General features: G+C 46.2%; 1 protein-coding gene across 2 annotated transcripts in view; it reads right to left on the bottom strand.

Annotated features, from left to right (window-relative positions):
* Ahnak (AHNAK nucleoprotein) overlaps positions 1-26,093 on the bottom strand; it is an 86,517-nt gene that overhangs the window by 4,283 nt on the left and 56,141 nt on the right. The window contains exon 6 of one of the 2 annotated variants that reach the window (XM_029472476.1): positions 4,793-4,921. The exons of the other annotated variant lie outside the window; for it this stretch is intronic. Coding sequence (XP_029328336.1) covers positions 4,793-4,921 — 129 coding nt within the window. The remainder of the gene's footprint in view (positions 1-4,792; positions 4,922-26,093) is intronic. 2 annotated transcript variants of the gene reach the window in all.

The following is a 26,093-nucleotide window of genomic DNA, read 5'->3' as shown; positions in this document are numbered from 1 at the left end:
TCCAGGACAGCCAGGGCTATACAGAGAAACCCTGTCTCGAAAAACAAACAAAACAAAACAAAACAAAACAAAACAAACAAAACAGAACAAGAGTGCACTGGATCCCCTGGAGCTAGAGTTCCAAGTAGCTGTGATTCATCTCATGTGGATGCTGAGACTCAGGGTCCCCTGGAAGAGCAGCAAGAATTCTTAATCACTGAGCAATCTGTCCAGGTCCCCTCCTCTGAATGTTGTGTATCTTAAAAATGACTATCCTGTGACCCACCGTGGCCTACATCACTCCTCACTCTGTCTTCCTGATCACCATCCTTACACGGTCTTTCCTGACAGACTCCCACAGACTGCAGACAGCATCACACACCCTCCAGCCCCTCTTGTTATTATACACATGACCCTATCATTTTTGCAACCAATCTATTATCTGGTGATGAAAAGTGAACCCAGTAAGGCTGATAAATGTTCTAAACTCTACAACTAAAAGGTTAAGTGCAAAGAGAGCAAGGAAAGAGGAAACTCCACCCCATTCCTTGGACACAGCCCTGGGCCTTCTGCCCCTAACTGGCCTTAAAGACCCTGGCTGTAGAAATGACAGACCCAGCCTAGGACCCTTCCAGGTCTGGTCCTTGATCTGAAGCTGCTGGGTAATCCATGCCTGTTCTCAGGAGCCACCACCACCGCCCTGCCTCCAGAGCCATGGTGGCATAGAGTGTCCCTGCCTCCAGAGCCATGGTGGCATAGAGTGTCCCTTAGTTTCCGGGCCAAGTCCTGCAGGGAGTCCAGTAACTCTGCAATCTCCTCCAGACACCAGAGTCATCATAGGAACCCTGGCGGTTTAGGGAAAGTTTAAAATAACATTTATACATAAGAGGGGGTGGGGGCTAGTTCCATCAGCCATTCTCCACCTCAGTTGTCCCCAGTGACTCTCAACGGATGTCAGAGGCCATCTGTATAGCAAGCACTCTCCATTGTATGCTTTGGGGTGCCTGGCCCTCCCTTTGTCTGGGTAGGTGCCAGGAAAGCCAAGCCTAGCTGTTCAGGGCATTGTTCTGCCTCAGAAGAGGATCTTGAAAGCAGAAGGAAATTAGAAACAACCACACAATGAATACCAGATTCTCCTTTCTCCCTGCTCTGGTTGCCAAGAGGCTGAGCATGGCTAGCTGTCAGCACACCCCGCCTAGCCCTTTTTGCCTTCCAGGATGTCTGCACAACAAGAAGGGCTGGCCCCAATCACCTCACTGGTTCTCATTTATCCCCACCGCCTCCCTTTCCTTTCTCCAGCTAGATGCTGACTCTCTGAGGGCAGAAATGCATCTAGTACTTCTTCTCCATTAATTAGAAAGTTCCCATTACTCCATGTTTGGTGACTATTTCCATGTGGACAGATGTGATGATACAAGAGCAATGGTCCAGGCACATTCCTAAACATTCCACTTTAGGGTCCCCTGCCATCACGCCTGATACTGATAGTGATAGGCCTTTGCAGTATGAACATGCTGCTAAACTGCCTTCTAACTAAATACTTACATTTTTACCCATAGATTAGTGCTGCCCTCAACCCTGGCCAGAGAAGCTTCTCTCTACAGTGGGCAGCAGCCAAGGCAAAGACGCATAATAGTCAAAGAGCTGAGACTAAGTGAGTACTGAGTGTTCAGCCCTAAATAGGTCATCTCTGCTAACCCCTCCCCACAAGGATCAGGGAACATATTGGAAGGGGGGACGAAAGAACATAAGAACTTGAAGTTGGAGAGAAGTGCTGTAAGTCACTGGCATCTAGATGGGACATGGCCGCTGCACCCGTGGACTCACTGCAGCTATAGCTGCCTATGCAGGAACTGCACAAGATCAGTTAGCATTCCAACCAGCAGCACTAACTGCACTCCATGGGCCACAAAAAGAGAGAGAGGTAAAGCGGGAAAGGGGTACATCCTGACCCCTGGGGGATTGATGGGGGGGCAGTTGGAATGGATGCAAGCAAGATACATTGTTTACATGTAGGAATTCTTCCAAGAATAAGTGAAAGGTATTCTATTAAAAATAATAAGAACAAATAAACTTCCATGTCAGAGACCACAAAGCAGAGAGAGTCCGGGTGGACCAAGCCAGAGTCCGACTCTACTGACTTGACCAGTCCTAACAAACCTGCTCAACATCAACCTGTCCCAGCAGCCCCGATACATGCACAGAGCCCTCCTTCGCTCCAAGCCCTACCCCAGGTGCCAGATGAAGAGGGTGGCCTAGAAGGAAGTGTCCCTTCTGAGCTCACACCTAGACAGCACAGAGAAACCACTGTGAGGACACAGGAGCTCACATTTCTCAGAGCAGTCTGCATGTTTCTTCTTGCTGAGAGCTTTTTCTTCTAAAATGCCTTTTTCCCCTCCTGGACGGGCCGTTATTCATTTTAACATAATGTTATGTCTTTAGCCTCCTACGTAAGTAGACACTAGTTTTAAATGTTGCAGGCTATCAAGCACGTATATCTAGTCAAACTTCTGTTTGCTTTTTTGCCATATCCATAGAAACCATGTGAATAAACAGAGGAGAAAGATTTGGCTCCTAGTCCTACTAGCTGGCCTCATGCCATCATTCCCCCCAAAGAGAGGAGGACGGATGCCAGAAGGAAGGAGCCAGCAGTAATGGTGACAAAAAACTCAATCTTATGCTGGGACACACTGAACGGTCAGGATCCCCGGGGGAGGGGGCGGGGGGGAGTGTATATGGTGAGGAGCCAGTGCATTTTGACTGTAGTGGAGAGGAAGGAGACAAAGTGCCACTACCTGGCGCTGTATAGATGAGGTCCCAGGCTTGGAGGGTGTCAACAAGGCCCAGCTTATAAGCATTAGACCGGGATCCCAACTGAGTTGTTTGGCCAACTCAGGGACACACACACACAAGCCATCTGCCCACCTAACTCTTCAGGGCTTAGGAGTTTTACACTGTTTAAGTGACCTGGACTCTCTGGATTCTCATGGCAGTCACACCCATGGTTGTCTATGTGGCTACTCTATCCATCAACAAGAAAACTCAAGGATGGATCCATGCTTGGACTTCTCAGTGTATAGCCACATAGATGGGATATTTTTAAAGAATCTGGCTTGTCAGAATGTTAAAGATAAAGAAAAAGCCAAGGATAAAAATACAATCTCAAAACATCAGCATCAGCCCATTTTCCCACAAAAGAAAAACGCATCTGCAGGCAGTTGGGCGTCTTCATGTCCTGTCCTAGTGTTGTAAAATGCATCTGCCTTTTCTAAGAAAAGTGCCCCATCTCAGTGACAATCATCTGATTGTCCCTGTGGCTCCTTCAAAGCATGGAGATCAACTATCCTACCTTGGTTCAAAATTTTTACCCTCAGGCTGAGGAGATAGCTTAGTGGAGGTAAAGTGCTTGCCATGCAAATGAGAATAGCTAAATCCAGTCCCCAGGACCCATGCAATCCCAGCACCAGCAAGGCAGAAACATGCAGGTCACTAGGGCTCAGCAGCCAGCCAGCCTAAACTAGTCTGTGAGCCCCAGGCCAGTGAGAGACCCTGTCTCAAACAAAAACAAAAAACATGGTGGACAGGACCTGAGGAACAACACCCAAGGTTGAGTTCAGATCTCTACATGCACACACACATGCACTTGCCCCTGTACATATATGTGTGCACACACAAACATGTGCGCATGCACTCACACAATCCACCACAACGAAAACCTTTAACTTCTCTCTCCTGATGCCTCCTCTCTCAAAATCAGCCTCAAATGAAGAATACCTCCTATGTCCACCTCCTGTACTGTCCCACCACAGTGACTGTCCCACTGTCCTCTTAGGTTCAGCAGCCAACTTCCTGATAGTCTACCTTCTCCTCCTGAGTGTCCAGTAAGTCCTAAGCCCTTACATCAGTAGGAAAGCCCAGCAACTCTATAAGAGCTGTCATCTCAAGAGCTAAAGGGTTGCTAAGCATCAAATGCAGAGGCTGCTCCTCAGCATCCACCCCACCTGATCTCCCTGTATCCGTCAGCCCTGTGTGTGTATGGAAAACAGTGTTCAGTGCTTAGCCCCAAGCCATTGCTTCTCCTTGGGTAGCAGAATCCTTTTGGGTTACAAATGGAAACGTGATTCTTTGATTTCAGTGGGTTAGACACAGTCCCTGATTGAAGCTCAGGTACGAAGCCTTTCTTACCTGCAGGAAAAGATTAGCTAGCTCTAGGAATAACATGTCAACCACCAATGTCCCACCAATAAAAAAGACTAAAGAGACATGTCTGTTCTGGGCTGCCAGGTTACCCTCTTCTAGAGTTCACATTGCAGTGGGGAGACACTATAAAAAAGACAATAAATAAAAATCTTCATATTGTGTGACCAGGCATGTAGCTCCATTAGGGCAATGCTTGCCTGGCATGTACAAAGTCTTTGGTTCGATCACCAGCAACACATAAATCAGCCATAGTAGTATTACATCCATAATAGTAGCATAGGAGGTGGAGGCAGAAAGATCAGAAGTTCACAATCATCATCAGCTACAAATCAAGTATATTCCAGGCCAGCCTGGGGTACGTGAGACCATACTGAGATCAGGGCACAGGCTGAATGAAACAGTTGGTTAAGACAGTGTAAATGGGGTTGTGGAACCTGCTTGGGTGCTAGGAAGGAAGGTGCTAGCAGGGAAGATTTAACTGGGGTTTAAAGATTGGAAAGACGTGGGCCATGCAAAGCCAAAAAAGAGCATCCCAACAGTGGTGGAGCATGGGAGGAAAGACTAGCTACATCTCGGGGAGTACAAGGGTGCCAAGATAAAGAAAATGACTTACATAGGGGCTCTTGAGGAAGATGAGATCTGAGATAGAACTTTAGATGGCACAGAAAGTGAGTAGTCGTGCTGAAAGTACCAGGCAGCTGGAAGTCAAGGTGGAGAGGCAGATTTGTAGCCCTGGATATCCCTGTGATTGAAATGCAGAACCAGCATGAGAGGCAAAGAAACTGTGAAGAGAAGCGGAGGTGGCTGCACAGAAGCCCCAGGTGGGGATTTCCAAAGTAGTAATGGTGTTGCCCTCAGGGGGCAGGAAGAGCGGGTGGGGAGGTGGGAGCACCCACAGTTCATCACGGTTTTGTTTCTGCCTGGACCACAGTGGCACTCACAGGAGGAGAAGCAGGTTCCAGAGAGGGGAAGGGAATCATTCTGGATTCCAGTTTTGACTTCTATTGTATAAATGCTGAATCTGCCTGCCAAAAAAAGAGGGTAGCAGCACATACCTCTAACTCCAGCACTCCGGAGACTAAGGCAAAAGGACTGCTGAGAGACCCAGGCTGACCTGAGCTACAAGGTGAGATTTGTTTCCAAACAAAACAAAATTCAGGCAAAAAACCCAGACATATAAGTCCAAAACAAAAAAAAAAAAAAAAAAAATTTTAAGGATTTTAATTTAAAAACAGGGAAGCTAATTAACTAGAAATGACCAGCCTAGAAGTGAGATTAGACATCACACGGGTGGATATGTTCCTCTGAACAAAGGCAGAAAAGAAAACAAAGGGATGTGTTTGAGTTTTTAGGGAAGAGAAAGCTTTTTCTTCACTTCTCCTTGTGGTGTTAAATTGTCACAGCCTATCAATTCTAAATCCAAAATATTCCTAAAATCTATCCCTTTCTACTTCCATCTGTAACCCTCCCAGTGCTCATGAGTTCTCCACTAATGAATTTGAGTCAGTTCCTGCCTCTGCTCCCTTCAGCTCATCTTCCACTATGACGTTTGTGGGATGGACACATACCCACATACCCAAATACACACACACATACCCACATACCCAAACACATACATACACGCATACACACTAAGCTGCAGCAGAAACACAGAGCAGAAAGAAAGGGATGAACTCAGAGAAACCACTGTGGAACAACACGGATTTTCCCAGACCTGAGCTAGAGAAGCACCAGCTGCAGGGAGAGCCAGGTGTCTAGACTGGTTACCAAGGCAACCAAAGAGTGCACTAGCAGATGCAGAGAGCACACCCTCATCTTCACCCTACAGTGACAGGAACGGCTTTATGAGCCCAGTTTACTGGTTCCAACCCATGCGATTTTACTGGTACCACCCAGCACCTGGCATACCAGGGGACACTCTAAAGTGGGAAACAGCCACAAAAGTCACAATGACTAACCCTTACTGCGTTGTTATAGTGTTCCAGGAACTGTGCCAAGTGTTTTACATGAATAAAAAAGAAAAAAGAAAAACCTATGAAGTTAATATCAGACATGAAGACACCAAGGTTTAGGGAGATTGAGGAACGGCTAACGCATTAACTTCCTGTTTGGACAGCTGGCTTGTCTCCGCCCTTCTGCTGAGTGAATGGGCTCTGTGGGCTCTCTGAGCTCAGCTCTAAGGTAGGATTAAATAAGATGAGTCATGTTGAAGCATTTTAGCTAATGCCTAGCACAAAAATCATGGTTTCTATTGATCACTATAATTGCTGTTATGATTGATGGCTAGGATGTCGATCAAAACAAAAGCAAACTCATGTCTCTTTCTTACATGAAAACCACCAGTGGCTTCCTGCTCCTCACAGGAAGGTCTCACTATACACTGCCTGCTGTAAAACACTCTGGCCATGCTATGCCACGCAGAACTTGCTAGACATGCTCTGCATGCTCCTGCTGCCTCCCTGCCTAGAACATCCTCACCTTCCCAAAAGAAAGAAAGGAAGACTGTCCAGCCTAGGGGCTGAGAAGATAAAGTGACTGCCATACAAGTATAAGGAGCAGCCGGGCGTGGTGGCACATGCCTTTAATTCCAGCATTTGGGAGGCGGAGGCAGGTGGATTTCGGATTTCTGAGTTCGAGACCAGCCTGGTCTACAAAGTGAGTTCGAGGACAGCCAAGACTATACAGAGAAACCCTGTCTCGAAAAAAACAAAACAAACAAAAAAACAAGTATAAGGAGCTAAGTCTAAAACCCCAACACTCACATAAAAGCTGGTGGCATTGCTCACAACCAGAGCCTTTTGGTCTTACTGACAGGCTTTACTGACCACCCCGTCCAGCCTAATCACCAAGCTCCAGGATCAGTGAGAGACTGTCTCAAGAAACCATTGTGGCCAAGCAATATAGCGGCACATGCCTTTAATCCCAGCATTCAAGAGGCACAGGTAGGCAGATCTCTGAGTTCAGCTTGGTCTACAGAGTGAGTTCCTGGACAGCCAGAGCTACACAAAGAAACCCTGCCTCAAGAAACCAAACCAAACAAAAGTCATTGTGGATGATCAAGGAAGACACCAGACATTGACCTCTGGCCTCCTCATGAATATGGACACACACATACACACATATTCACAGTAAAGGCTGGGGAAGAAACTCCAAGAAAAGCAAATGTCTTAGAACCACTTTTTAGTGGAGTTTTAGTTGTATCAAGGACAGGTCTGGTTCTCATCTCTTTTCTACCAAAACTTCAGGTCAATCCTTGGAACAAGAATGCAGTTTAAAGGAAGCTAAGAGCATAAGGTATTTATGGCATAAGCCTAAGGCAAGATATGGGGTCAGAGGGAGGTTGTTCCATCCTGGTTCCCTCCCAGAAACTTCCTCATTCCCAGACACTTATCTTCTCTTGTTTCACACCTTTTCCAGTCAGCCAAGTGATGGAACTGTTGCTGGTAATTGCTTAGAATCATTTATTGGAATTAGTAGTAGTAGTAGTAGTAGTAGTAGTAGTAGCAAAACCAGTAACAAAAAAGAAAAAGAAAGGAAAAGAAAACCTAATCTCAAGGATAGGTGGCCTCTGATGGATAATTAGCAACATATTCCCATGAAACATGCTCAATGTGTCACAGGCCCAACCCAAAGAGAACAATAGTATAGTTAACAATTTCTGAGCACTTCCTTCATCCAGGACACTTTCCCTTTGTAATCTCATGTCACCTTTATGTGACATTATGATGCTCATGGCTCTGTTGCCCTGCTTTCAGTATGAGGGAGGCTGAGGCTAAGTTCAGACACCTAGCCAGGGAGAAAAGCTGGAACTGGGTAGCCTGAACCCTAGAGTTCCACCTACTATGCTGCACAATTGATTTATTCCATTGCTCTGTCTGCAGAAGGGGCTCTGTTATGATCGACATATAGAAAGATGGGGGCATTTGTATTATTCATGAAGTTTTCTTTTTATTTATACTTTGGGGGTGGGGGACACATAGTCAGAAGACACCTGTGTGGAGCCAGTTCTCTACTCTACACCTTTAGCTGACTTCCAGGGATTGAACTTAGGTCACCAGGCTTGCTCAGCAAGTACCTTTACCCACAACGCTCTTTTAATTAGTATCCGTGTGTGTGTGTGTGTGTGTGTGTGTGTGTGTGTGTGTGTCTATGTGTGTGTCTGTGTGTCTGTGTCTGTGTGTGTGTGTGTGTCTGTGTGTGTGTCTGTGTCTGTGTCTGTGTGTGTGTCTGTGTGTGTCTGTGTCTGTGTCTGTGTGTGTGTATGTGTGTCTGTGTGTGTGTCTGTGTCTGTGTGTCTGTGTGTGTAATGATTGATGGTTCTGGTTCAGCTTCCCTGATGACTATTTGACCACAGTGGCGCCATCCTCACTCTACGGGGAAATAGTACATTCAGAATCACTTGAAGCATGGAGGTGGAGTGAGCATAATGACAGCAAGAATAAGAATTAACCATAGCTGGGCATGATGGGGCACACCTGTCATCCCAGCATGAGCAGCAAAGGCAGGAACTTCAAGACCAGCCAGTGCCAAAATACTGAGTACTAGGCTGGCAAAAGCTACATAATAAGACCCCTGATTCAAATAAAAACAAAAAAATTTACTCATTATTATCAAGCACATGAGAACTCAGGAAAAGAACTCACGGAAAAGAAACTTAAAGCCCACCCCAGGGTCAGGTAATGGAGGTTTACTCCTTTAATCCCAGTATTCAGGAGGCAGAGGCAGATGGATCTCTGAGTTTGAGGGGCTAGCCTGGTCTACAAACAAACAAAAAAAAAAAACCAGGAGACTCAGAGAGTCAACAGCAAGACCAACACTTGAACCTGGACAGAATCACTGCCTTCCCAGAAGCCTGTGTATGTCTACTATGAGAAATTCTGACCTACTTCTGGAGCTGCCAAGGAGCCCAAAGAGGTGGGAGAGGTGTACATGCTCACCTCTAGTCAGGAGGTCAAGTCAGAAGAGCTATGAATTTGAGGCCAGTCAGAGCAAGACCTGCCCCTCACTCCCCTCCCAGCCACCCACCCCCCCCCCAAAAAAAAAACAAAATGAAAAGAGTTCCAGCTTCAGCTTCAAATTCAGCTCCCTCAGAATAGTCATGAACAAAAAGATGGTCAACAACCAAGCAATTGCCACGTTTGATGGCACAAATGTTTAACCCCAGTACTCGGGGCAGAAACATCTAGATAGAGCTCTGTAAATTGCAGACCTACGGGGCTACAAAGTGAGACCCTGTCTCAAAACAAACAATTAACCAGGAGTAGTGGCTCATACCCATAATGCTGGCTGTCAGGGGGCGATAACAGGGATCAGTCTGAGTTTGAGAACTGGGCCTAGGTTACATAGTAAGACCCAGAGAGACAGACAGACAGAAGAAGAGGGGAAGGGAACAGAAGAGGGAGAGCCAAACATAGTGCTGCAATCTCCAGCACTTGGAAGGAGTTCAAGGGCAGCCTCAACCACATATCAGGTTTTATGCCAGCATATATAACATGAAACCCTATCTAAGAAACACACATACACACACACACTGAAGAGAAAGAGGAAGAAGAGGAGGGGAAGGAGGAAGAAGAGAGGAAGGAGGGGGAGAGAGTAGAAGAGGAAGAAGACTTGACCAGGAAAAAGGCCTCAAGAGAAACCAGATCTGCTGATCCTTGGACCTTGAACTTCCAGATTCCAGACCTGTATGAAAAATACATTTCTGTGAATTTCCCACCCATCTGTGGTACTTCATTGTGGTAGCCCTAGCCACAAGCACCACTAACACCTCTAGCCCCTGCTGCTCTCTGTCACTGGTGATAACAACTCTGAGCTACCCTCCAGTTTCTTCACTGAATCTCCTAACCCAGAGGACATTATTATCCCCATTTTAAAGTTGGGAAAACTGCTAAGTGGTGGTGGTGGTGGTGGTGGTGGTGGTGACACACACCTTTAATCCCAGCTCTCAGGAGGCAGAGGCAGGTGGATCCTTGAGTTGGGGGCCAGCCTGGTCTACAAAATGGGTCCCAGGACAGCCAGGGCTATACAAAGAAACCTGTCTCAAAAAGTCAAAAAAAAATAAATCATTAGGAAGAGTGGGGCTCAGAGAGTTTACTTACTTCCCCCCAAGGTTATTCATCCGATAAATAACAGGTACAACATCTCAATCCAGGGAAACAGGCTCCAGAGCCTGTCCTCCTGGCCATTGTGCTGAACTGGGACGCTCATGGCACTAGTCTGTAGAAAGTCACACTTGGGGCTGCGGAGATGGCTCTGAGGTTAAGAGCATTGGCTGCTCTTTGAGAGGACCCAGATTCAATTTCCAGTATTCAATGGCAGTTCACACTGTCTCTAATCTGACACCCTCACACCGACATGCATGCAATACACATGAAATAAAAATAAAGAAATTTCAAGAAAAAAAAAGTCACACTGTACCCAAGCTCTCAGGCTAGCTGGATGTAACTTTTAGTTGAATCACCTCGGGTTGTTCTCTTGGAACAGTGAGGGCATGTCATGCCAAGAGCCCAGAAACCTCATGTCTTGCACCACACTGCCATTCCTACAGAATAGTCTTATACTAGCTCCGGATCAGGATAAAGTATTGTAAATGTGATAAACCCTGGGAGGAGGGAGGGAGCACTGGGCACAGGGTTCATGGAACCATCAAAGCGTCTACTCTTTGAGAAGCACCTCTGCTCTTTGTAACAGGAATGCGGGTGTGGAGCCCTTTGCCATCCGCTCACTTGTCATCTAAGAGTTCCTCCATCTCCCAGTGTCCTTGAGGAAGGCAGTCCATTGGCTCAGTAAGCAAAGGGCTTTGTCCATAAGCAGCAGAACTGACAACTGCCTACCAAGTGTAAGAATGTGGCCTCCGCCTCCCCACATACCAGAGACCAGAGCTACAACAGGCCCTAAAGATGGCCTCTTCTGATCCCTTCACCAAAGGGACCGCAGGGCACGGTAAACGGTCATCAGTTCTGCAACGAGGTAGCCTGGCAGAAGCTGGAGTGGACATTCACTTCTTGCCATTGGCACACCCTCTTATGGGCTTCCAGCCAGAAAACACCGAGTCACCCTTTGTATTCAACAAAGCCAAGCTTTGTCAGCACCCAGTTACTCTGGAGCGTGGGAGCCGAGAAAAACTTGACTGGTACTCATGATGTTCTCTGCCCAGTCCTCATGCCTAATATGTAAGTCACCTTACGCTGTTCCCTTTCTAGCCCCTTGCAGTAAGTAGCGTTACTCAATGTGTGGTGCCTAACCTTTAGCACAAGGCTCTCTCCAGGTTCCACTTGATCAGACTCACTAGGGTACATTTATGAAACACTGTGGGTGATTCTGAGGCCTATGTCCTGCTGGATCCTTTATTTACCTGTCTGAGGAAGCCAGACATACCCTGATGTCTGAGAAAGGAAGACAGCCTGTCCTGCTGGGCACGCCTTTAATCCCAGCTCTCAGGAGGCAGAGGCAGGTGGATTTCTGAGTTCCAGGCCAGCCTGGTCTACAAAGTGAGTTCCAGGACAACCAGGGCTATACAGAGAAACCCTGTCTCGAAAAACAAAAAACAAGATGGCTGGTGTATGAGTTCCTTGCTCAGTTGTTGTGACAAAAATGTGGCAACAGCCACCTATGGAAAGAAAACTTTATTCAGGCTCACAGTTTGAGGGAACAGCCCATCATGGTGGAAGCCACGGCAACAGGAGCTTGAGACAGCTGGTCCACATTGCATCCACAGTCAGAGCGAGAGTGAATGCTGGTGCTCCACATTTGTATGCAGTCAGGGACCTTATCCTACGGAATGATGCTCCTCACTCTCAGCGCAGGTCTTCTTACTTCAGCTAAACTAATTGCAGTAATCCCTTACAGATGTGTTTGGAGGATGCTTGTCACTTCAGTGATTCTAGATCATGTCGAGATGACAATCCATATCACAGACATATGCAGCTAGTCACTCCAGCACATCTAAAATTCCCCACACAAGGGTCAGGAAAAGGGGCGCCAGCAGGTGAGAGCTCTTCTCTACAGCCCTCACAGAGTTGGAATGTACCACAAATATACTCAGAATTTACGTGGGTGTGGCTGAAGTCTGGGATTTCACAACATTTCAGATGAAAAAAAAAAATGAAAACAGACCACAAGGAACTGAGTCAGGAGCTCTGGAAATGGGTCCAACTTCCGCTGCCTGCCCTCTGCCCAAAACTACGGTCACCACCCTTCGCAAGAACAGCAAATACCTGCCTCCAGCTGGCTGTTCCTTGGAGAGAAGGGAGTTGTGAGAGCCATCGTTGCTTTCTCTCCCCTCCAAAGAACATAGCTGTTTCATTGTCCTCCATCAGCAGGGACAAATCCAGCAAGCAAATGAATGCACTCTAAAGTCAAGCCATAGTCCATCAGGGGCTGGGATTAAAGATGTGGACCACCACTGCCTGGCCTCGCCTAAGAGTTTTAGAACTAATTCTTCAAAAGCATTTTGAGTTTTCTACAACTGAAACTTTTTATTTCTGAAAGTAACTTTTGAAAAAGAAAACAAAAGAGGTCTGAACAAGATGAGAGGGACATGGGCGGGACATGGGTGGGACTGGGAGGAAGAACGGGAAGGGGAGCAAGTGACATAATCAATATTTTAATTTTAAAAATTTTTTTAAAATGCAGGTCACCTTCAAGTTATAAGCCATGACAAAATGGGAGCAATCGTCCAACAATTGACGTATCTATAGTTGGCTCAATAAAGCCCCGGCTGTGCAGACGCCTCCAGGGAATGAATGAGTCACTTTATAAGGCAGGATAACTGAAGGTGAAGGCTTTACATGAAGGTCATTTCAACTTTTAAATACACGCTTTCTGAAACGGCCTCTTGTTCCTGCCTTCTGAAGCAGACCACAAGTCAGACAGACACACGGAAGCATAAGCTTCCGATCCTGGTGCTGGGAGGCTGAAGCAGTGGGATTGACGTGAGTGTGAGGCCAGTCTGAGCTACCCTGTCTCAAACAGCAACAACAACAACAACAATAATATAAACATGACAGAGCATATGCGATGTGAGCTTGGGCTGAAGACCAGGAGAGGCCCATTAACTCAGATCATGCAAGGCCCTGAGGTTGATCCCAGACCCTCACAAGAAAAAAATACAATAAAGCAGAAGGCATGAATCAGCAACCTCCGAAGGCAACACGCTAGCCCTGGGAACCCCTGCTCCCGTCCCATCTGTCCCGTCCATCGGTCCCGTCCATCGGTACTTCGCAGGAAGAACTTTCCATCTCCAGCCCAGGCTCTCATCTCTTCCCATCTCTGCCCTCCAACAGCCACAGTTACTCAGCACTCAGCTGCCACACCCACGGGCCAGCAGTTTCCTTCATCCATATTACAGAACTAGAAACTTCTGGGAGTAATCCCTGAACCACACTGCAGATGCTCCGCTCATCGAGCAGTCAGCACTCTTTTGACCTGGGACAATTGTTCTGCCTGCCTTTGAAGTCCCTGCACCCTGGTAAGTGGCCAGCACAAGTCACTGTGGCCACTTTTTTTTTTTACTTTTTAGTGATTCTTTGTGAATTTCACATTATGCAGCCCAATCCCACTCATCTCCCCATTCCTCCATATCTGTCCTCATCCCTTCCAACTACCCCAAGAGAAAACAAGAAATAAATTAAAAAAAAAAATCACTGTGGAAGCTGCAGTGTGTCACACACAGTGTGTCACACACAGAGTATGCTTTTGCCCACACAGATTTATTTGCAAATGTGCATTGCAATGAGTCATTGGTCTGGTCTGAGACTTCTAACTTCTGCTACACTGGATCAATACTGGATCCTCACCAGGTCTTCTCTCGGATATCCTGCTGTTGCCCTGTGTCATGGAGATCCTGCAGCTTTAGATCTGCAGGACCAGGCCCTCCGAGTGTCCAGCGGTTCATAGACGGAGTAGATGGTGGAGTGGGCCAACTCAAAGCCCTGGATCTGGGCCTGGGTGGTAGCTGGGTTGGTCAGCCCATCAGCTCTCCCTCAGTCTCCAGCACTGTCCTGGTGAGGTGTGGGGTGTGGTCACATTTCTAAAAGACAAAACTAAGCTTTACAGTTACGGAGCTTCACAGCCACCTGAGCTTTACAGTTACAGAGCTTCACAGCCACCTGATCAGTTAGTGGCAGGTGTATAATATGAACCCTTTTGGCTCCAAACCCGCATAGTTTGCAAATTCTACAGGCACCCACTCTGCTTAAAGATCCATATGCAAAATCCACCAAGAGGGTCTGGGAAGACAGTTTCATGGATAAGGGGCTTGGTCCAAATGTGAGGACCAAAATATGAACCCCGAGAGCCCACACAGAGCCCAGTACAGTGGGACACTCTTGTTGACTTTTTTCAGCCTTTTTAAAGGGGTGTTTTGCCTGCACCATATTATGTCTGTGCACCATGTGTATACATACAGTCCCCACAGAGGCCAGAAGAGGATATTAGGTCCCCAGGAACTGAAGTTACAGCTGGTTATTAGCCATGCATGTGGGTGGTAGGAACAGAAGCTGGGTCCCTGCAAGAGCAGCCAGTATTCTTTATCTCTGAGTCATCTCTCCAGCCCAGTAGTGTGATTTTGCAGTCCTAGTGCTTTTCCAGGGAAATGGGGTGTGGAGACAGGAGAGAATCCAGGGAGTTCTCAGCCTAGCTAGCCTGCTGTGCATAGTAGGGGTAGAGTTGGGGTGGGGGGGGTGGGGAGACTGTCTCAAACAAGGTAGAAAATAAGGAACAACACCAGAATTTGACCTCTGAACTCCACACAGATACTGTGTCACACAGTCTCCCTCTCTCTCTCTCTCTCTCTCTCTCTCTCTCTCTCTCTCTCTCTCACACACACACACACATGATGATGATGATGAAGTTGTTATTTATTCTCAAGAGGCTTGCCTCTGCTGCTTCCTTCCCAGTTCTACACAATGTGTTGCCAATATTGTATCTGTTTCCATTATAATTTAACAGCTGTACTTTCCAATGAGTCTATTATAATAGGCTCACTACATCTCTGTACACACCCCCACGCTCAGGCTGACTAGTATCCCTTTAAACTTCTGACTACCAGTCTCAAGCCACCACCTAGCACTACCTTTGTTAGCAAATTCCCTCTCTCCTTTTGCATACCGATGAGCCCACACCCATCTGTTCCCACAGCCGGCCTCCCTCCAGATCTCTGCTTTCAGATTACAATCTCACAGATTAAGCCACCAAGAAAATAGAAGCCAAGATGAAAGGCTATCTCATCTTCCTTCTATCCAGCCTCCACCTGCCTGCCTTCATCCATCTGGGTACTCTCACAGCAGGCCCATTCTTTGATGTAAGGAATAACCAACCGCCCTGCTTTGCTGGGGCTAAGGGTGTTCCTGAGATCTGGAATTCTTCATGTTAAAACTAGACTTTCTTTTTTTGTTTGTTTGTTTTGTTTTTTGACACAGGGTTTCTCTGTATAGCCCTGGCTGTCCTGGCTGTCCTGGCTGTCCTGGAACTCACTCTGTAGACCAGGCTGGCCTCGAACTCAGAGATCTGCCTGCCTCTGCTTCCCAAGTGCTGGGATTAAAGGCATGCACCACCACTGCTCAGCAAAACTAGACTTTTAATGCTATAGCTGGGCAGGTAACTAATTACAATACTACAATAATACAAGGGGAGGTGCACCCTCCTGTGTACAAAAGACTTCCTACCCCACCCCTCATCTCTTTACCAGTACTAGGGACAAGGATCCTTTCATCCTGACTTCTGCCTCTTCTATCTTTCTGTCTCTGCTGAATCATTGCCCCGAGCAGGCCACAAGTTTTAATATTTGCCATCTTAGGGAAATATATATGTATCCTGGGACTGCAGAGATGGCTCAGTCATTAACATCAATTGCTGCTCTTCCAGAGGACCAGAGTTCAGGTTCTAACAACCACATCAGGGGCTCACAGAAGCCCTGACTCTTCGTCCTATGTCCTCCACTGGTACCCACACATAGACACAAAGATTCACACATACACACATGAATAAAAATAAAAGCAAATAAATAAATAAAATATTTCCCTAGCCTCAGCTTTCTCTTCTTCTACTAGCTCATTTTTTTTTTTTAGCTATCCTCAGCAGATTTACCAGTCCTCAATGAATCTCTGCTTCTCCTCAAACCTCCATTCTCTTCTCCCCAAGAAAACCTTCATCACCACTGGGGCCAAATACAACGTATGTATTTGAGCTACAGGTTTCAGAGAAGTCAGCCCATGGTCACTTAACTCCATCATTGGGCCAGACCATGTGGTAGAGGACAGAAGTAGAGGGAAGAAAATACAGGAAGAGACCAGAGAAAGATAAGGAAGACACAGCCAGACAGATGACGCTTATACTCTAAGACACCTTATATTCTCAGTGTCTTAGAATCCACACATACACACATGAATATATTCTACCACAGACTCCAAACATGTATCTTGAAGTGGTTGAGTCTACCAACACTGAGGAAATGACACTAGAAGCCATGATTGGCTTGGAAAGGACAGACGAACAGTTGCCAATACCCCCTGCTACAAGTCCTCTGCGGTACTTCTCCTCAGAGGGTGTTCAGTGACTCAAGTTTACCATTTTGCTTCTTTGAACTTCAGTTTAGTTCCGAAAAGCACTTCCTGCAGACTTATCTCCCATCAGGCTCATTTAACACTTTAGAGGTCTCAGAGACAAGGGCTTATGGATGAGTCTCAAAAACATGGTGCCTGTCTCTAAGAAGCATGGGAGACAATTATATTAGTTGTGTTAATTATATCAAGATTAATTAAATTCGTGTAATCATGCTACAGAAAGCGCTACAGTTGAGGTGTGTGTGTGTGTGTGTATGTGTGTGCCTGTGTGTGTGTCTTGTGTGTGTGTCTGCATGTGTGTCTGTGTGTGTGTCTGTATGTGTGTCTGTGTGTGTTTTCACATGTGGGAGTCAGTTCTGTCTCTCAACCATGTGAATTCCAAGTGTTAAACTCTGATCATCAGACTTAGCACCATTACCCACTGAAACCATCTTGCCAGCCCAAGCAACAGCAATTGCATCACTGTAGATGGAACAATTCTTTCTGATGTCTTGCAAGAGTCTTGCACTGTAGTGTACTTAGCAGCAATCCTGCCACCACGTACTAGATGGCAGTAGAAGTCCCCTTGTGAAAGGGGGAAACCCTCATGTGAACTGCATGTTGGGGAATGAGGAGACAGCAGAGAAAGACATCATGTCTGCAGTAGCAGACAGACACTGAATCTGGAAAACCCGATAATAGCCCCATCTGGGGCTCCTCTAAGCTCCTCCTCTGGAGAAGAGAAACATTAGTAAAATCTAGATCTATCTCCATATCCACAAGGCCTCATAAAATTAAGAAAGCACCTTCCATCTAACTTCTTAGCAAAGAGAAAATTGTCATTTTTCACCGATAGAATCAATATCATTTTTACTATTAACTATGTAACTTCCATTTGCCTGAACCACTCTAGTCTGAGATTGAGGCTGGGGTCATTTTAACCATGATTTCCATGATGCTGGCTCTGACCCCTGACAGCTGCAGTAGGATCCTAGCCTCCCACAGCCCACTTCTCATACACACATTTACATGGATGTGAGTCCACATACATGTGTGTGCATACAAACATGCATTTGTAAACCTCTGTGTATATATGAATGTTTTGTATGTGTATACATACACAAGCATATGTGTGTACCTATATAAACACAGGTGCATGTGTGCATGTATGCATACATACTGTTACACGTACACAGGCATGCATCCACACATACACCCATAATTCCACCATTCAGGAGGTCGAAGTACAAAGATCACATATTTGAAGATAGACAGGGCTGACATAGTGGGGCCCTGTCTCAAAAAATAAAAACAAAAAACAAGAGCCAGGAGCTCACTCACCCACACTGAACCTCCCCACATTTTTTGTTTTTGTTTTTGTCATTTCATTCTTATTCTTGAGACAAGGTCTCATATAGACGAGGCTAATCTGAAGTTCACCATGTACCCAAAGATGACTTCAAATTATTTTTTTCTTTTTTTTTTTTTTTAGTTCTATGCATGGTTTATTTAGCTTAACATCGTGCTATCAAGTTCCAATTTTTTCCTACAAGTGTCACAATTTCATTTTTTTCATTATGGCTACATAAAACTTCATTTCCTTTATCCACCAATATGTTAATTAGCAGCTAGTCTCCTTGCCTCTTCTGGCTATTGTGGATAGCTCAGCAGTGAACAGAGATGTGCCTGTAGATATTGGGATATATTGACTAAGAGTCTTTCGAATAAATGCCAGGGAGTAGTGCAGCTGGGTCATTTGGTGGTTTTATTTTTAGGTTGTTCGTTGATTTAGAATATTGTGCTATCTCCACAGTAGCTGTACAACTTTGCATCCCCCAACTGCAGTAAACAGAGTTTTCCCTTTCTTCACACCCCCACTTGTCATTTGTTTGCTTCATGACAGCCACTCTGACCGGTACGTGATGAGATCTGAAAGGGATTTTAACTTGCATTTCTCTGATAGTTAAAGATTTGACTTCAAATTCTTGATCCTTCTGCCTCTAACCCCCAAATTCTGGTATGATAGATCCATGCCTCCTTGTCTATGTCTGTCTGTTTATTAGAGCTTATAACTCCAGGCTAGCCTGGCTCTCATGTAAGGCCTGTTTCAACCTCTCAGATGCTGGGATTATAGATGTGAGCCCATGCCATCTGTCTGTGGATGTGATGTGGCTAGCTGCCTCAATAGCCTGCCACCATGACTTCTCTATCACTGTGCCTAGAACTCTGAACCAAATTAAGCTCTTCCTTCCTTGCATCCTTTGCTAGGAATTTGCCACAGCAGCGAGGAGAGTGAGGACAGAGCCCCATTTAAATACTTCCCCTGCAGGCTTTCCCTTCACATTCTGACCCCACTCACCTAGGCCAGCTTCCCACACTGTCCTCCTACTGCCCCGTAAGGCCCCTGTTCTCCAGGCGCCTCCACTTTGGTTGCCCTCCCTGGGTACCACAAACCCCATCCTCCTCTAGGATCTTCATTTCCCCATCTTGCGAGCTACATTCATATCTCTCCACTTTGAACTCCACCACCCTCTAAATAATAACTTGTCAACCTCACTGCCTCTAAGTAATAACTACCAGCCACCAGCCGCCTCCCCTCCCCCACCCAGTCAAGGGCCTCTCTGTGGCTGTTGGCCTGCCTCCTGCCTGCTCTGAGTCATACCAGCCCTCAAGAACCGCATGAATTCAGCCCTCCCTTGATGCCTATGCCAGGACCACACTTCCTCTCCCTCTCTTCCCACCCGCTACCATAATTTCTCAAAGAATGATCCAGACCCTGGCATGAGGATGACCAGAAGCCCTTGTTTAAAATACTCGGACAGTGAAATAAACCAGACACAAAGGCAAACTCTGAATTTACCTTCTGAGGTTACTCAAACAGTTAGCTATGTAGGGACAGGATGGTGGTTGCAGGGGCTCAGGCAGGGGGACTGGGAAGGTGGTGTTCAACAGGGATGTTCAAGCGGTCCGAGTTTTAGCAGGAAAAGGGGAAAAGGTTCTAAAGATGGATAGCAGTACAGAAATGTGAGCTTATTTAAACTAGAGCACTGCACACTTAATGGTTAAAACGTGTGGTGTGTGTGTGTGTGTGTGTGTAACTTATCTGGTAGAGTGCCTATTTAGCATGCATGAGGCCCTGGCTTTGTTTCCCCAGTGCCAAATAGCCATGATGGCACATGCTTATAACCTCAATAGTCCATAGGAAATAGAAGTGGAACAGGAGATTCTGTCGTTCAAGGTCATACTGGCTACCTAGTAAGCTGAGACCAGCTGGGGACTACAAGAGACCATGTCTCGAAAATCGGTACTAAAACTGGAAATTTTTGTTAAGTACATTCTACTTCAATTCTTTAAAGCTATGAGGAAATCAGAGCCTTGGGAGTTGGGGTGCAACACCATATTTTTCACAAGCCCCCTGGTAGTTTTTATGCATCATATGTGTAAAAACCACTTATTCGCCAGGCAGTGGTGGCGCATGCCTTTAATCCCAGCACTTGGGAGGCAGTGGCAGGCAGATTTCTGAGTTTGAGACCAGCCTGGTCTACTGAGTGACTTCCAGGACAGCCAGGGCTACACAGAGAAACCCTGTCTTGGGGGAGGAGGAGGAGGAGGAGGGGGAGGGGGAGGAAGAAGAAGAAGAAGAAGAAGAAGAAGAAGAAGAAGAAGAAGAAGAAGAAGAAGAAGAAGAAGAAGAACCACTTTATTGCTTGTGTCATTTTCTGAACAGAACCTGTAATTCCTAAACTTAGCCACACAGTGAGGTCTAGCACAACCTGGAATAGATGAGACCCTGATTACAAAAATAAATGAAGTGTAATGTCAGCCAGTTACTAAATCCCCCAGACTTTACTCTCCTGATCTGTAAGATGGACACAACACTGCCTTCTCCGGGCTCACTGCCTTCTCCGGGCTCTTCTTTTTTATTATTTATTTATTTATTTATTTTGGTTTTTCGAGACAGGGTTTCTCTGTATAGCCCTGGCTGTCCTGGAACTCACTTTGTAGACCAGGCTGGCCTCGAACTCAGAAATTCACCTGCCACTGCCTCCCAAGTGCTGGGATTAAAGGCGTGTGCCACCACGCCCAGTGTCTCTGGGCTCTTCTGAGGGTTGCATCAGATACAGAACACGACTGCTAGGGTCCTCAGAAAAAGTGATCTGAAAAGCCAGGGGTGGAGGAAGATGACTTTACTCCCAGTACTCAGGAGGCAGAGGTAGGCAGATCTCTATGAGTTTGTGGCCAGCCTTGTCTATACAGAGTTCCAGGCCAGTCAGGGCTACATAGACCTGTCTCAAGAGAAGAAAAAAGTGAGTTTGAGGGGCTGAAATGGCTCAGCAAACAGAAAGTGCTGATGATCTGAGTCTGATTTCTAGAACCTAAGGTAAAGGGAACTGACTCCTACACGTTCCCCTTGTACCTCTACCTGCATGCTGTGCCATGCCTGCACCCTTACTAACAGATGCCACATGCTCTGTACACACACGTATGTATTCTTCACACACACAAACATGCACACACCAATAATAAGTAAGAAGTAAGTATTGCTTTTGAGACATGGTTCCTCTGTGTAACCCTGGCTGTTCTAGAACTCATTCCATAGGTCCTTAAACTGACCCACCTGCCTCTGGGAGTGCTGGGATTACAGGTGTGTGCTATCACCATCCAGCTGAATAATTAATAATTTTTAAAAAGATGCCTCTTTTGGAAAAAAAAAAAGTGAGCTTGTCATTTGGTCAACCCATGAACACTTACTGAATACTTGTCAGAGCTCTGGGGATTGAAGTCAGAGCAGACAGAAACTGTCCCAATATCCCCGGTGCTCATAGACAGCAGGCTGTCCTTTCTCCTGTTCTTGCCAGATAGAACACCTGGCCACAGGTAAGGAAGGTCCTCATCTTAGAGGCTGAGGTTACAGTCTGGTAAAGGGTGTGAGGGGACCCTGTCAAACATAATACAGAAGAGCTGTGTGAGCCTGGTAAAGAGAGTTTCTGAAAACTTAAAATTGAGGAGCACCCTATCAAACCCAGGGTCAGGACTTATCTGAGCCAACAATGGCTGTACTGAGACCTGAATAGTTTCTAGGTATTCCTGACCCAAGATTAACAACAACAACAACAACAAAAAGCCCAGAAACTTTGATATATTTGAGGAAGAAAACAAAAAGGCCAAGGTTGGTGCATGATGGGAAATGTACACCAGGAAACCTGTCGTTTTGCTGGGGGTGGGAGGTGGGTGTTCTGAATCCATGAGGCCTTCATAAATCAGCAGCCATGCAAGAAGCCATCTTATACTCAGTTGCCCCTCTCGAAGGAATTCCTCCCCAGAGACACTGTTATCTTAAAAGAAGAGCGTCTGTGGTCTCCTTATCTCCTCATCCATCCTTCTCTCCCTGAGTGACTTCTTGTCAGCTGAGCCTGGAGGCCTGCAAGGGTAGGCTGAGCCCCTATGTTCTGCTCACAGTAAGAACAGACCCTTCCTCTCCTGCTAGCTACCAGTGCTCAACCCAGATCCACCCCCAACAAGACCCAGGACGTGTGCTAATCGGTTCTCTCTCTCACCCACATACTTCAGGGAACATGGAAAACGGCATCTTGGGCTAGAGTGCTCCTTAGTGGTAAAATGCTGGCCTAATACGGTCAAGGCCTTAAACTTAAGTTCCACATCTGAGAGAGAGAGAGAGAGAGAGAGAGAGAGAGAGAGAGAGAGAGAGAGAGAGAGAGACACTAAAGTAGGGAAGGGAAAAGGAGGAACAAAAGGAGGAGAGAGGGAAAGTAAAATAAACCAAAAAAGAGATTAAAAAAAGGAAAATGGCTTTTTAATTTAATTTTTGTTTTTGGTTTTTTTTGTTGTTGTTTTGTTTTGTTTGTTTTTTGTTTTTTTGTTTGTTTGTTTTTTGAGACAGGATTTCTCTGTGTAGCCCTGGCTGTCCTGGAACTTACTCTGTAGACCAGGCTGGCCTCAAACTCAGAAATCCACCTGTCTCTGCCTCCCAAGTGCTAGGATTAAAAGCATACACCACCACTGCCCGGCTTAATTTAATATATATGTATTTGTTTGTCTGTCTGTTTATGTGAATGAGTTGTGTGTGTGTACCACATGCTTGAACTGCCTGTGGAGGTCAAAAGAGGGTGTTAGGTCCCAGAACTGGAGTTGCAAACAGTTGTTAAGACCCATGTGGGTACTGAGACCTGAACCCCAGTTCTCGGTAGGAGCAAACACTCCTAGCCACTGGGCTATCTCTGCAGCCCCAAAACTGAGTCATATAAATTAATTTTTGTACTTTCTTTTTGGAAGCACTGGGGATTGAATTCAAGTCCTCCTGCATGCTAGGCATGAACACCCCTAGCCCTTCTTCAACTGGTAAACTGCTTACTGGGTGTGGTTGTTTGAATAAGAATGGCCCCCATAGGTTTATAGATTTGAATGCTGTGTCATCAGGGAGTGGCACTACTTGAGAAGGATTAGGAGGTGCGGCCTTGTTAAAGGAAGTGTGTCACAGAGGGCTGGGCTTTAAGGTTCCAAAAGCCCCAAGCCAGGCCTAGAGTCTCTCTTTTCCTGCCTCCTACAGATGTGAATATAGAAGTGCTCCAGTACCATGTTTGCCTGTGTGCAGCCATGCTCCCCATCATGCTGATAATGAACTAAACCTCTGAAACTGCAAGCAAGTCCCAGCTAAGTGCTTTCTTTCATAAGAGTGGCCTTGGTCACGGTGTCTCTTCACAGCAAACAGTGTCCAAGACACTGAGCAAGCACAGGGACCTTGGCAATGGCCTACTTTCCTAATCCCAGAGCTGGAAGGCATGGACAGCTGAACCACCAGCTCTAGGCCAATTAGAAACGATCTCTCAAAACACCAAAGTAGATGGCCCCTAGAGAACCGCAGCCAAGATTGACTGTAGTCTCCAGCCACATGTAAGTGTGCATGTGCACACACAAAAAAAATAAGTAATTTTCACGTCCTTCACACCAAAACTAATCTTTTTAGTTTGTTTTTCTTCTTTTAATTTTCCCAAATTGACCTCAACAATTGGCAATGCTTAGAAAAGGGGCACATATTTCGCTGAGCATGGTGGCACACATCTTTAATCACTAAGCCATCTCTCCAGGCCCAGCACACATCTTTAATCCTAGTACTCAAGAGGCAGAGGTAGGTGGATCTGTGAGGTTGAGGCCAGCCTGATCTACAAAGCTTGTTAGAGGATAGCCAAGGCCACACAGAGAAACCCTATCTCAAACAAAAACAAACAATGCCCCCCCCCAAAAAAAAAGAGAAAAAAGGCATATATTGCTACAAAAACCACAGTAAGGCTGGGCTTCTTGGCTCGTGTCTATAATCCTAGCACTCAGGAGACTGAGGCAAGACAATCGATCTGGAGTTCAAGGACAGCCTGAATTATGCAATAGGACTTGGTCACCAAAAAAAAAAAAAATAAAATGAAATAGAGAGACAAAAAATCACGTTAAAATGATCCCTCCTGGGACTCTTGGCCCACAAATCTCTCTCTCACGTTGACACAATTAAAGATCACAGAATGCCTACTTCAATACTCACTGGGAGCAAGATCATTGCACAATATTTCAGGGCTTTATTTTTTTCTCTCTCTCAAGAGTTCCACAACTTGTATAGTTTGGGGTCTACAAGTGGTGAATGTGCTAAGAAACTCCCTAAACAATTTGTCAGGACAACATTTTCGTCTCTGGTACAAGGAAGGTTGGGAGGTTGCCAGGCTGCTTAGAAGTCTTTTATTAAGATATTTCTCTAAGAGCCTGTCACCATGCAGATGGGAACTGCCTGGACAGGGAGCAGGCCTCTCTTCTGTGACCTAGTGCCTTCCACTGCCTCCTTCCACTGTGTGTGAATCCCCACTGGGGATAAGGAACAAAATCAAAACTGCCTTTCCAAATCAGACTGGACAATTGGGTGATGGGTTCTTGGGTGCAACCCTGCCCTTTGCCTCCTGTGCTACAAAGCTATTCTCGGAAACAGTCCAAAGTGGCTTTGGGGAATATGGGTATCTCAACCTCCTTTGGACTTCAGAGGAGAGCTTGGCTGGTTTCAAGGAGCTGGAATGTAGGGGAGAGGCAGATAAAGTGCCAGGTGCTCCTTGTGGCTCGATTGTGCTAGGTTTGGAGTAGGGCATTCCCTCCTCCAGCCTCCCATCATTGACAGTCCTGAGCAGGAGAGCAGCAGGCAAGTCAAGGAAACCACACCCAGACCCCACTCCCCACCAAGGAGGTCAGTGCTGCCTGGGCTTGCTGGGGAAAGCAGGCCAGCCCCAGCCCCAGCAGTACTGGATGGGGAGGGCATCTGCCCATCTTACCTCTCCTTCAGTCAAAGCCCGTCTGTGGGTGATAGTTTCAAGGTGCGAGAAAATGTAACTTGAAGACTAGATTAAATCACTGGTCCTGACAGAGTTCATTCCACATACATCAGCACAGAGGCTTGTCAGGCAAATTTGAGATTAGCAAAGAAGGGCTCTCTCCAAATGGGCCTGAACTCTGAAGCCCTGACTTTTGTCCTCAAATAGGGCTTTTTTTTTTTTTTTCCTGAGCTCTGCTATGCAAGGAATTCTGTTGCAATGTAAAAAACAAAAACTCTTCCTGGATCTGTTGCTTTGTGGCCCGACCAGGTCAGAACACACAGTGTGGAGAAAGAAAGGCTCCTTGCCTGGCCTTGTATGCAGCCCCCTGAGAGAAACACCAGTGACTGAAGACCTCCACCTTCCCCAAAGCCTTTTAGGTGTCTTTCATGCCGCAGGAGACTCGAACTACACAGGAAACTAGCAGCTGGCTCTAAACTAAATGGAAGAAAGGTGACTGGGCTTCTCCTATCCTTCCTTCTGCAACATCCCCAGTGCTGCCTTCTTACCCTCACACTTCCTACCCTGTGACCTACATTGCACCCCCAAACCTACAGGGATTCACTTTCAAGACCCTTCAAAGACCATATCCTTCCTCATCAAATCAAGCCCTCTGCCTACATGTTAAAGTTTTTTTTTTCTTTTTTTAATTCAGAGAGAGATTTTCTCTCTTTCCACTTTTCCACACCTTTGCCTTTAGGTATCCAACTCAGGTTGTCAGGCCTGTGTGTCAAGTGCTTTCACCCACAGAGACATCTTGTTAATCCTGGTTTGGTTTTTCTTCTTGAAATAGAGTTTCACAGTATAGTCCAAGATGGTCTGGCACTCACTGTACAATTGTCAACTTGACACAAGCTAGCATCATCAGAGAGGCTCCCTTGGATTGGGAAATGTCTCCATTGGATTGGGATGTTAGCAAGCCTGTAAAGCAGTTCTTTAAAAAAAAAAAGATAGTCGGAGGACAGTGACCTGCCCTGCAGAGAGCGCCATCTTGGCTCCGGGACTCCGCCGA

The sequence above is a fragment of the Mus caroli genome, chromosome 19 (assembly GCF_900094665.2).
Source record: "Mus caroli chromosome 19, CAROLI_EIJ_v1.1, whole genome shotgun sequence".
In the NCBI taxonomy this organism is placed as follows: Eukaryota; Metazoa; Chordata; class Mammalia; order Rodentia; family Muridae; genus Mus; species Mus caroli.
This window is presented reverse-complemented; position numbering and strand designations above follow the sequence as displayed.